General features: G+C 49.4%; 1 protein-coding gene across 2 annotated transcripts; it reads right to left on the bottom strand.

Moving 5' to 3' along the window:
* Positions 1-4,534: 4,534 nt before the first annotated feature.
* POU4F1 (POU class 4 homeobox 1) lies at positions 4,535-6,644 on the bottom strand. 2 transcript variants are annotated; one of them, XM_053935428.1, is made up of 3 exons: positions 6,433-6,644; positions 5,323-5,584; positions 4,535-5,229 (listed from the first exon to the last, which is right to left on the bottom strand). In XM_053935428.1, the coding sequence occupies exons 1-3, from the start codon at positions 6,553-6,555 to the stop codon at positions 4,535-4,537; spliced, it is 1,080 nt and encodes a 359-aa protein (XP_053791403.1). In that variant the 5' UTR covers positions 6,556-6,644. The 2 variants fall into 2 exon arrangements, with proteins under 2 accessions (XP_053791403.1, XP_053791402.1); XM_053935427.1 differs by having other exon boundaries at positions 4,535-5,584.
* Between the last annotated feature and the right edge of the window lie 5,976 nt (positions 6,645-12,620).

The following is a 12,620-nucleotide window of genomic DNA, read 5'->3' as shown; positions in this document are numbered from 1 at the left end:
AATAACACAGGGCACCACCGGCGTTATCAAGCTTTATGCGCTCGAGTTCGTCAGAGTTAAAATAATTATCTTTCGACAAATCTATTTCTCTTCGGAGGAAAGGGGTAACACAAGGAGGCAGGGAGGGAGGCACATAAACCATAAAGTCAGTGCTTTAGGACACTTCATTCTCCTTCTGGGAAGCCTTTTTACTTGTTGAACCAGGACCGAATTAGTCTTAATATCACAGGAGAGTAAAAATCAATACGACCGTGGCAGTGGGTGTCTGGTACTCACTTATGATGGCCTAATCTAAGTTGAAAGCAAGCGGAGAGCAAGTGTTAGGAAGAAATTCCGGGAGCCAAACCGCGTCTAGCAGACTTAGGATTGGAAAATCACACTAGGAAAGCGGCGAGATATCTCGGTTGTGGAGAAAAAAGCCATTCAAGTGGTGACAGCAGCGAAACGTTCATCGGCAAGGGGCACGGGCTGGAGAACAGGAGTCGTCAGAGACACCGCCCGGCCCCTGGCAATGGGAAGTGGGGGGATTTCTGTATCTTTTTGGTCACAAGTGGCTCTTCTCTATGCAAGAAGCTGCATACTGTTGGGGAATAAATGCGGACATATGTTCTGCCTCTTCATCTTTTATCTTACTTTTTTCCTCGAATGCAAAAGTTTTATTAGTCCTTAGGTTAAACCTTATAAACTAACTTTCTTTCTTTCTTTCTTTCTTTCTTTCTTCTTTCTTTCTTCTTTCTTTCTTTCTTTCTTTCTTTCTTTCTTTCTTTCTTTCTTTCTTTCTTTCTTTCTTCTTTCTTTCTTTCTTTCTTTCTCTTTCTTTCTTTCTTTCTTTCTTTCTTCTTTCTTTCTTTCTTTCTTTCTTTCTTTCTTTCTTTCTTTCTTCTTTCTTTCTTTCTTTCTTTCTTTCTTTCTTTCTTTCTTCTTTCTTTCTTTCTTTCTTTCTTTCTTTCTTTCTTTCTTTCTTTCTTTCTTCTTTCTTTCTTTCTTTCTTTCTTTCTTTCTTTCTTTCTCTTCTTGGCATTTATTAAAAAGGCCTCACGAGAATTTTGTGGGTTTATGAACTATTCGGACTTATCTGACAGAAAGCGGGACGTTTTGGTTTTGCACAGTTTCCTACCATGAAAAATAGGAAACTCTGCAAAGCTTTATTTTCACCATCTGTTTTATTAACATACTTTTTTTTTTTTCTTTGTACTCGATAAGGATTGTACTTATTACAAAACAAACTCCTCAACTTTTCAATACATACATCAGTCATTACTGAATGATACAAATGTGGTATCGCTTTCAACATTTCAATCATTTGGGGCAGATGAAAAAGAAAACCCAACATTTGTAATTATTTTTATTTGTTCATTCCTGACTCTCCAAAAAATGATATCCGGTAATACTTTTCTATAAAATAATATTCTTACAAATGCATTTATTAAAAATTCTGATGACATTTCAAGTTAATAACAACAGAAACAAGTCAATTTCCGGTGGACGAGATCTATGGGTTTTTTTAAAAATACCTTTAGTGCTTATTTTTTAACATCAACAGTTGTTTAAAATCACAGCTTTTTTTAACGTATTATTCTTTTCTGAACATCACGTGTCTTGGTTCACAGATTTACCGGCAAAATTAAAAAGATTTGGCTAAAATATGTCTACAGAAGAAATAATCCCAGCTATTAAGTAACTTTTTACATTTGGCATCTGATCTAGTCACAGGTCATCAGAAAATAGAAAGAGGTTCTTTGATCACTTGAAGCAGTAGGTGGCATCCTATACGTTCCTAATGAACAATTGCATTCACAACATAAGGAGAGATCAGTTTAGGATTTTCATATTTATTAACCCAAAATAAAAATAAAGTATCTTGTTACATAATTAAGTGCAATTAGGCCAGTCAGAACAACATATAAACCTGAAACCACCCAAGCTTTTCTTCTTTATACATATTTTGTAGGTGCATAATCCTTTCCAGCACACTGAAAAGAAATACTTCAGAAGTCCTTAAAATTTTACTTTGATTTATATTCTGCAGTTATAGAATAAACTTCAAGAAACACACGCAGCTAATATATAGTTAATTTTATTCAGAGCACCGATTTTCACATAAGAGCTATCTCAAAGTAATGATTTCTGGATTTAGCAGAAAAATACATCTCTCACTATTTTCTTTTTGGTAGAATTAATCTTATCATCTAACGGCCATACCTTGAATTTGCTAGCCGTGGAAATACTTTTCTTTTTTTTTTTTTTAAATGCACCCAATAATGATAATAATAACTATTCTGTTTTTACGTTTGTTTTATTTGTAAGTATGCTGGGACACATCTCCCTGTTGTATTTTGGCATACAGAAATATTTCTGATAGAAATTAAATAGAGTAAAGACACAACCAAGGAGAAAGCTCAGCAAACATACATGGACAGGTAGATTATTCAGTGAGACATTTCAGGATCCACACGTGGTTGCAGTTTGTAACCTTGTTGTTGTTGTTGTTTTGTGCATTAAAGAAAATATTTACAATCGTCTTTCTTATCTTTTTTTTTTTCTTTTTTTTTCCCCTCTTTTAAATCTAAATACAAGAACGTGACAAGAACGTTTGTGTTTTCGGTGAAAACAGGCAGTTAAACTGTGAAATTACACCATCCACAAAAGATTCTACCAGAAGCTAGTCTATTTAGTGCTCAGTTTCAAAATGCATAGAATGTTTGCGCTGCAAACAATGATACACAAAATAATAATAAAAATAATAATAATAAAATAAATAGATAAATAAATAGATAAATAAATAGATAAATAAATAATATCGATACTTTATCACGGATCTTTCTATGCCTTTCCCCCCCTCTTTTCTTTTCCTTTCATTTTTTTCTTTTTCTTTTTTTTTTTTTTAATTGTTTTCAGGTCATGTCATGCATAATTTCAGTCTATTGATTGTTTTGATTTAAACGGAATGGTATTTTCTTTTCAGAAATTCTTTTTTTATTCAAAAGCCTCAGCAGTCTCTCGGCAAGAGACAGAGTCAGAGATGGCTTCTGCACGTCATTCCCTTTTTTACCTAACAAGCCCTGATAATTTTGTTTGTTTCCAATCCGAGAGACATGTAGCATACCTTGACAATTATTAGCAATACCAGCATCGTTATTACAGAATAACATCATCTCTTCCAATCCAGGAGACTGTGATAGTGCAAATTGAACCCCACACACCCCTTCCAAAAGCCTTCCTCCACATAACGTTTATGATATACAATAAACGACTTTTAAGCCCAAGTGGTTTTTTTTTGTCGTGTGTTTGTTCCCAGCATGCACATCCCTCAGAAACAAATGTCATTTCAAACCCATCACCGGTGATTTCTTTTGCCTACCGGGTGCAATAACCTCCAGCCCTTGGAGGAAACCAAGGGAGGACCTTAACCTAAATCCAGCAGATTTGGTGGGGATGCCGGGGGGCATACGGTTGGAAGCAGCGGGGAGGGAGGGAGGAGAAAGAACATAGTTAACCATGAGCCTTAATGAGTCTGAACATAATCTTTTGGAGAGCATCCCCGCTCTGGCAGGTTTGGCATCTGCCTCCAGATGCAACTCTGCAGAGAGAAGGACCTGTCTTTGGACACAGCTGGAAACGCAAACCACGCAGGCGAGGAAGGAGAGACAAAGGGGTTGTGGAGTAACTTTTTTTTCCCTTGCTTTCCTTGAGCTAGCTCGGATTATTGAGGCAACAACAGAGAGGAAAAGGACTGCTCCCTAGCCTCGAGGGGCCGCTCCCCCGGTCTCGGCCCTTGCCCCGCTCTCACCGTTCCCCCGGCACAGACAAAGCCTCGCGCAAAACCGCGTTCGAAGGAAAATAAAAAACAACAGGGGAAAAAAAATAAACCAAAGAAAAATAAAGATCAAAACAAACAAACAAAAAACCCAAACCCAAGCCAACTAAAGAAAAAGTTCCCCCGCACCAAACCACCTCTGTCCTCATTCATTACTAAGCCAGGGAAAAGAAAGAAATGCAGAAAGTAATGAAAAGAGACCCAAATCAAATGTAGCATCATCATCACCAACAGTTTCGCCTTCCGGGTTTGTTGGTCGGTTTTTTTTCCTTCGGAAAGTTGTGACTTAGGTTTCTCGGTTTGTGGCTGTTGCTGTCACGGCATTTATTGGTGTGTGTCTGTGTGTGTTTACGCTTTAAGTTGCTCTTTCTCTCGCTTTCTGTTGGGGGGTTGGGGGGCAGAGAGGGGAAAGGGCCGCAGAAGTGACCCCCCTGGGCTTCTAGAGCGTTTTTACCGCCTCTCTCCTCTTTCTTCTCATTGGTGTCCCGGTGTCTTTTTTGTTTTAATAATTGATAGCGCACCCCCCCACACGCACGCCCCCCCCTTCCCCCCCCCCCGCTCTCCCCGAGTAGTTCGCGTTTAATTTCTGCATCGTCCCTTGGTCCCCAGGAGCCTCCCACGGCGTCTCAGGCGACGGTGGCGGTGCGTAGGCATTCCCCGCGGCCCCGGCCCGGCCCCCCCGGTGCCCCCGATGCCGGGGCCGCCCCTCCCGCCCCCCTAGTAGGTGGCGGAAAATTTCATCCGTTTCTGCTTCTGTCTCTGGTTGCAAAACCAAACCCGCACCACGTTCTTTTTGAGGTCCAATTTCTCGGCGATGGCGGCGATCTTTTCGGAGGAGGGCCGGGGCTGGACGGCGAAGTACGCCTCCAGCGAGCGCTTCTCCGGGGCGGCGATGGAAGTCCGCTTGCGCTTCTTCTCGCCCCCATTGAAGAGCTCGGGCTTGTTCATTTTTTCCCGCTGGGCGCCCTCGGCCTCCTCCAGCCAGGCCTGCAGGATGGGCTTGAGGGCGATCATGTTGTTGTGGGAGAGGGTGAGGGACTCGAAGCGGCAGATGGTGCTCTGGCTGAGGGAGCCCACGCCCGGGATCTTCAGGTTGGCCAGCGCCGAGCCCACGTCGGCCTGGGTCACCCCCAGCTTGATGCGGCGCTGCTTGAAGCGCTCGGCGAAGGCCTCCAGCTCTCGCGGGTCCGTGTCCGAGTCGCAGATGGAGGCCAGGCCGGCCGCCCCCACCACCGCCGCCGCCGAGGCCACCTGCCCCGCGGCGCCGTGGTGCGCGGCCACCAGCCCCGGGTGCGGCAGCCCCGACGGCATGTTCATGGCGGCCGGGTGCGAGAGGTGGCCCAGGCCGTGCATGTGCGAGTGCGGGTGGGCCGAAGTGGAGATGAGGCCGCCGCCGCCCCCGCCGCTGCCGCCGCCGCCCCCGCCGCCGCCGGCCCCGCCGCCGCCGCCGCCCGCCCCGTCGTGGCCGCCGCCGCCGCCGCCTCCGCCGCCGCCTCCGCCGGGCATGAGCGCAAGGGAAGGAGAGGTGATGTGGTCGAGGAGGTCGCCGGGCTCCAGCGCCTGGTGATGATGGTGGTGGTGGTGGTGATGGTGCGCCAGGGGCACGGTGGAGGTGGAGGTGCAGGGCACACTGTTCATGGTGTGGTACGTGGCGTCGGGCTTGAACGGGTGGCTCTTGCCCTGCGAGACGGCGATATCGACGGCGGCCAGAGCCTCGGCCCGCGCCAGCAGGGTCTCATCGAGGCTGGCGAAGATATTGCTCTGCAGCTGCAGGAGACACAAAACAGAGCGGGGTGCGGGGAGAGGAGGGCAACGGGGCAGAGAGTGGGCAAAGTGCGGAGGGGGAAGGGGACGGGAGGGGGACAGCGTGGGGTTGCGGGAGCGCCGTGGAAAAGGAGGGGGGAAGTCGAGGGAGGGGAGAGAGAGGTGGGCAAAGTTAGGGTGACGGCCGGGGAGCCGGCAGTAGGATCAGCGTGTAAGGGAGTATGGGATCGGGGGCAAGAGCCAAGAGATTGGGGGAAGAGTAGTATAGCAAGCGACAGCCCGGGGAAGTGAGGGGAAACAGGGGTATGGATAGAATAATGGAGGGATAGGAGAGGGAAGAGGCGAGAAGAGGGAGCAAAACAGGAAAAGAAGCAAAGAGTAGAAAGGTAAGGAAGGAAGGGGGAATTGGAAAAGGAGAGAAGGAAGGAATGAAGGGAACAAATAAATTAATAAATTAAAAGGGGGGGGGGATGGAACGAAAGGAGAAGAGAAGGGAGGAGAAGAAATGGATCTGTAACTCTCAGCTGGGGAATTGTGTCAAACACAAGAGCACATAAAACGCATTCCTTTTCAGAGGCCGAGTCATAAAAATTAATACAGAAAGTGGATGAAGTCGGAGACTCGTGTGAACACCGCTTTCAAAAAAGATCACAGGCGCTCAGATGATTGCAGAGGAAGACATGAAAAAAACATTAAGCGCCGCTTGTCAAAATGTGCCTCGCAGCGGTTTTTTTATTAATGCACATACACATACATGCAGTATACAGAAAAGAGAGAGAGAGAAAGAAAGAAAAGAGTGTGCGTGTAAGGGAGAGAAAGAAAGAAGAGAGCTGCAGATGTCTGTCCCTTACCGGTGGAGTTGGTAGACATGCTCTTCTTATTGCTTCCGAGCTGGAGTGTAGAGAGGGGTATTTGTGCTCAGGTAGGGTGGGATGCATGGCAAAATGAGGCTGTTTGCTGTTCATGGACATCATCTTGAAGGCTTGGCATGTAAATCCACAAACACTCCTAAAGTCGGGGGAAAAGTGCTCTCCGGGCTCTCTCCTCCCGCCGGGGGAAGCCGCTGACAGCGGCGGGTGGCGGTGGCGGAGCCGGTGGTGGCGGCGGTGCCGCAGCGGACTCTGCCCCCGCCGCCGCCGCCGCTGCCGCGGTGGCCGAGGCTGGGCTGGGTAGGCGAGCGGGCGGCAAGGCTCCCTCTGGCCCCCGCCGTCTCCCTCGCTCCCTCCCTCACTCAGTTCTCTGCCTGCCGCTGCCCGGCGCCGGGCGCGCTGCGCTGCGCTCTGCCCGCACCTGAGCCCCGCATCCCGTGGCTACCGCCGGGCGGGCTCTCGCGAGAGCGCGGCGGCTCCGGCTTTGACAGACATCAGCTGTCTCCCCCCCTTCCTCCTCCTCCTCCTCCTCCTCCTCCTCCTCCTCCTCCTTTTCCTCCTCCTCCTCCTCCTTTTCCTCCCGCCGCCCCCGGTCCTTGCCTCTCCGCGCCTTGTTGCATCTCCCGCAGCCCTCGCCCGTCTCACCGGGGCGGCGGCGGCGAGGCCACTCTTATAGCGAGCGGCACCGAGCAGCGGGCGGCTGCGGCACCTGTGGCTGCCACACGTGCGCGCTGCGCGGCCGCCAGCGCGGCCCGGGGCGCCCCGATGGGGCGGGGATAGGCGGAGTGCGGGGCTGGACGCCCCTTCCCTGCCGTCGGAACGGGGCAGGGAACCGGCCCGGCCCTCGGCACTGAAACACAAAGGTGCGCTGCCCCTCCGCACAGCGGAGCTCTGCCAAAGAAAGGGGCGTCCTCCGGCCGCTCCCCGCTCCTGCCGCGAATTGTACACCGGCTCCTGGGGAAGACGGACGGCGGCAGACATTTGGTTGAGCCACTCAGAGGCTATCGTTTTCCCTGTAATTTAATTTTCCCTCACCCCGTGTAGTTTTATTGCACCTATTGCTGTGCCAGGCGCCGCGGGTGACAGCCGCTGCACCCACGCGGAGCGTGCGTGTGCGCGCTGCACGGGCAGCGCCGCGGAGGTGAGACTGCATCTCCTCCTACTGCCCAGCCCCAACTCCTGCTCGGTGGGAAAACCCAAGTTGCATTGGCGTGGCCTCAAGCAGAAAACAATAACAAATTTCTTTTTTTTTTCTTTCTTTCTTTCTTTCTTTCTTTCTTTCTTCTTTCTTTCTTTCTTTCTTTCTTTCTTTCTTTCTTTCTTCTTTCTTTCTTTCTTTCTTTCTTTCTTCTTTCTTTCTTTCTTTCTTTCTTTCTTTCTTTCTTTCTTTCTTCTTTCTTTCTTCTTTCTTTCTTTCTTTCTTTCTTCTTTCTTTCTTTCTTTCTTTCTTTCTTTCTTTCTTTCTTCTTTCTTTCTTTCTCTCTCTCTCTCTCTCTCTCTCTCTCTCTCTCTCTCTTTCTCTTTCTCTTCTCTCTTTCTCTCTCTCTTCTCTCTTTCTCTCTTTCTCTCTCTCTCTCTCTCTTTCTCTCTCTCTTTCTCTCTTTCTCTCTCTCTCTCTCTTCTCTCTCTCTTTCTCTCTTCCTCTCTTTTATTTTTTCCTTTCTTTCCTTTCTCTCTCCCTCTCTCTTTATTTTCTCTCTTTCTTTCTTTTCTCTCTTTCTCTCTCTCTTTCTTCCTCCCTTCCTTCCTTCTCTGTTTCTTTCTCTTCTTTCCCTCCCTTTTCTGTGGTTTATCCTTAGAATACTCTTGCCTTTGAATCAAACAGTTGAGGAGTGACCCTGTTGGTATTATGAGTGATTCGGGATTTCTGTCCCGTTTTAGAGGAGATTCTATTTTTTCTTGTAGTTGCTTATGAAGTCGGAGGCAAAACTACGGAAGGAATCAATCTGCTACTGCGCCTGTGAGATTAGTACGAATCCTTAGCGAGCGGCCCAAGGTGAATCCTGTCTGTCCCTTGGGGCACTCTGGAGCCGTCCCTCGGTGACCGATCAGATGCTGCCTTGCTTGTTTCAGCAGGACTGCAGGCAAGCAGGCAGCGGGAAGAGGCAGCAGGGTGTTTGGATCAGGAATGTGACAGCCTGGGAGTGCATCGGAATTGTTCCGTTTCTCCTGAACGCCTCTTATTTATGCGCATAAACATAGCCGAAAGGTCACGCAGGAAGACACACACGCGCACACAACAGCACACACCACAACCCCAAGTGAAGATACATTTGTCTTCATAAGCCTTTCCCTAGCTCACTAGCCAGTTCAGGAGGAAGGAGGGAACGTCTGCCAATTACTTTTGCGAGAGGGAGCCAGGTCTCCATCCATTACCGTGTCCCCTGGGGTAGCGAAATGCAACTTCTTCTCTGAAGGGGGTGAACTTGAAACTGGGATTATTGGGCTCTCCTTATTTATCGAAATCATTGTATCAGATTCCACAAATCATACTTTATGTGTATTTATTGACTTTTTTTTTTTTTTTTTAAGCTATGACTTATTCTAGCTACTTCTCAGCAACAATCCATTGTAAAGGAAAACCCTGCTGGGAAAGCGATGGGGAGGAAGAGGGAGATATCACGGTTTTTCGCCAAAGTTACTGAAAAGCGCCCAGATCCAGGAGCAAGGCCCGAGCCGAGCAGGCTGCCGTTCCCGACCATGACGAGATCCAGCCAAGAGCCGCGGTGCTCCTGGGCTGAGCTCGGCGGGGCAGGGAGGTGGATTACTGGGATCACGTCCTCGTCCTGTGGAGAAAGGCATGGGATGCTGTTCCCTCTGGGATGCATAGGTACTTATCAGTGTGCCTCTGCACGAACCCCACTCTCCAGGATGCTATCAGACCAAGTTCGTCAGGTTTCCCGAAGGAAAACGCTGAGAGAAGGGAAAATTGTGCAAGCGGTGGCCAAGGCGGCCGAGGGGAGGATTTCTAGGCTAAGAGGTGACCTGCCTTTCTGCCCACATACCACCAGGCACTTGCTTTGCCTTGCAGGGTCTTTAACTTCTGGGCTGGCAGGGGCTGGGTCAGAGCAGCGAGGGCAGGCAAGGAGTGCAGACAGCCAGGGCAGGCAGCCACCAGAGGAACTGGAACATACGGCTATGGCAGATGCTGCTGGGCGAGACTTTCTCCTTGGCTGGAGGAACATCAACCCCCACTAGTACTTTTAAAACGACCCCTTCTGCTCACTGGCTTATTTTTTAAGGCCAGAAAGGCAGAGAATTCAGCCTTTCTCCCACCTCCACCCCCAGCGCTAGCCGGAGGCTGAGAAGGTGAGGACCTTTAGGAGTTCTAAGAGTTCCACCTCCGAGGTGTCTTCTGAACCCTGGGATGGGGGTGGGCACGCCGTCGCTGCAGCTTGCGATATGCATCCTACTGGATTCTCCTCGGGGGGGAAGCAGTCCCTACCGGCTGGAGATACACGCCCTGTTAGGGGCTTCTCGCTCCATCACTGAAGCCGCCCGGGTCGCGGCCGCCCGAGGGACGAGGGTGACGGCGTGCGGGGGAGCGAAGCCTCCCGACTCCGGGGAAGAGGCGGGCTGCTGCCGGCTCCTGGGGCGGCTGCTGCCGGCCCCCACCCGCTCCCCCCTGCTTCCCCGGAGGAAGATGCCTCCTTAGGGAATTGCAGCCAAGCCTTCCCTCTGTCTGATCTTTCAGGAGAGGGGACAAGAAGGGCAGGAGGGGTTTCTGTGGAGCATCGTTTGTTCTGTCCCTTATCAAGTCCCGGAGGAAAAACTTTTCTTCTTTTTTTTTTTTTTTTTTTTTCTTTTCTTTTTTTTTTTTTTTTTTCCCCTCAAGAGCTAAAGAGCTAACTTTGGGCTAACTTTTAAAGCAACGCTAAAAATTGCAGCCTGACCATAACTCCCGCTGCTGAGGTGCTGCAGCCGGTCCCGGCGCCGCCGCTGCCCTGCTGCTTGCTTGGCCGCACTGAGTGCAGGGGCTGCTGCCCGAGGGAGTTACCCGGGGCCCGCCGGGAACCTGAACCCCTTGTCACTAGTCCCCGATGGCCCTCCTCTCCCCGCCACACACTGCCAGCTCCCCGGGCAGACGGCTTGAGCCAGGCTCAGAATCGCGCGGGCCTGGTAATAGATTTTATTTTAATGTTCGCTGTTGTTTCTATTCCTCGTGGGTACGCCCAGCCTCATGAATACTGATGGCAATAAACTCGCAGGCTTTGAGGAGCGAGTTCATTGGCGACACGACCATGCGGTAGCCCTACGTTTATGGCCCGAGATGCTCAATAAAGCAAGGGAGGCACATATATATACACATTTACTTGTCTCCCGTAGTTTTCTCCGGCTTCAAATGCAAGAAATAGGCAGAATTCCTTAATTGACTGAACTGCCTATCTCGAGAAAGCAATAATGTAACCCCTTATTCCCACAGTGAAACGATTTATAAATTAATTACTGTAACCCATTGTATTTGATTTCTCTTTTTAGGATTCCCCAAAGATGAATATACTAAAGCGTATGATATTAACTATTAACGTCTGATCATAGTTTGCTATATATCCCGACTTAAAGAAAATAGCTAATGTGGATTTCACCGCTCACTCTAAACCCTCTGGATATTTTCATTTCAGCAAATGTTAGCTTTACACTTTGTAGTCGCAGTATTTGTCCTACCCTGAGTGTCACTGGGAGCACTGAGACAAAACCTACAGTACACGTGTTATTTGGTGAAGTTCACAGAAAGTCAATATCCCATTTAATGTAAAAGCTATTTTCCCTTTAAATGATCAAAATTAACCTTCAGAAGGAAAAAAAACAAACCCCACAACAAAACACAACCAACCCTTTGGGTGAATGCACAAAAAGTATTTCCTTGTCTTAATGAGAACTTTCCTTACATCAGCAAAGACCTGCTAATTACTGATGTACAAGCCGCAATAATTGCTTTTGCAGCCAAAGTGTAAAATGTTGTCATATTAAAAATTGAAACACTTGATGGTGATTTAAGTCCCAAGGTAGTTCACAACGTCCCCTTTCGGGAAAGGAAGGAGACCAGAGCAGCTAGGGAGAGATCCGGTGGAAAACACTACAGGTCCTGTTAGTAGTAAAGTTTCTCGGTCTTTCTTTCAAGTCATGCGGAGGAATTAAAACGCAAACCGAGAAACCCCTCCAGCAAAACATCCCAGACCCTGCTCCCTTGCAGCTCCGCTCCATGGGCAAACGGCTGCTGGCTTCCACCCGCGTCCACGATCTCTCGCCACGTTTCGGGTGGGGCAGCCGGAAAAAGCAGCTTTCCGCCCCCGAGAGAGGCACGAAGAGCGCTCCGAGGGGCCAGGGGTCGGTCGCCAGCCGCGTCTCACCGCGCCCCGAGGTCCGCTTGGCTGCCCAAACGGGGACCGAAGCGCTCGGCTCCCCCCGCCCCCCCGCGCGAAGCAAAGCACCTTCCGAGGGGCTGGGAAGTAGTTGCCTTGTCATGTAACACATTGCCCTGATTTATTATAAAATTTTAACGAAATCATGCATATTTTAACAGCCTTTAATCACTGCATGAAAATTTAATTCATGAACTGTAGCGCGTTTAAATAAATGAAGTGTTAATTCATTAGGATTAATTAATTTGTTAAAGGATTGTGTGCAAGGTTAAGGTGGAAGAAAAACTCTTTGTTGGTTTCAAGTCTTAATCACCGCGTTTTGTTAACAGTAAAGATGGGGAAAAAAAGCACAATGAGGGTTTGTGTGGGGCGGGGGAGCCCGGGGAGGACAGCATCGGGGAGGAGCGAGCCCGCAGCCCACGGTCAGGGGACACCTCGGCCTCCCCCGGCCTTTTTCCGACCTGGGGACCGTAATCCTGGCTGAGAGGTAGAGGTCGAGCCTCTGGCGGGAAGGGATGGGGCAGGCACATCCTCACGACCCCCTCTAGGCAGGGCATACGGGCTCCGTGCCGCTTTCCTGGCTGGCAGCCAGCGCCAACACTGCTCTCCCCAAAACCTGGAGACAGTTCTAAGGCGGCCGGGATAAAATGCACCCCTGACACCATTTTCTGTGAGATCCGGGGGGCCGCAGAGCCGCCCAGCCCTGTGGCTAGTCCATACTGCTTTCCCAGGAGTGCTACCAAGGGGAGAGTGACTCGGGAAAGGGACAGGGACTCTTATCCCGTCCCTGGGTTCCTCCAGCACTTT

This window comes from Vidua chalybeata, chromosome 2 (assembly GCF_026979565.1).
Source record: "Vidua chalybeata isolate OUT-0048 chromosome 2, bVidCha1 merged haplotype, whole genome shotgun sequence".
Lineage (NCBI taxonomy): Eukaryota > Metazoa > Chordata > Aves > Passeriformes > Viduidae > Vidua > Vidua chalybeata.
The sequence above is the reverse complement of the archived record's forward strand: the minus strand, read 5'-3'. Positions and strand labels throughout refer to the sequence as shown.

What these genes read in the sequence shown, in the direction of transcription:
- POU4F1 (XM_053935427.1), bottom strand. Translation starts at nt 6,555, where the DNA reads ATGATGTCCATGAACAGCAAACAGCCTCATTTTGCCATGCATCCCACC. An exon ending in CATGTCTACCAACTCCACCG is followed by an intron (nt 5,585 to 6,432) that starts GTAAGGGACAGA and finishes TGTCTCCTGCAG; the next exon opens with CTGCAGAGCAATATCTTCGC.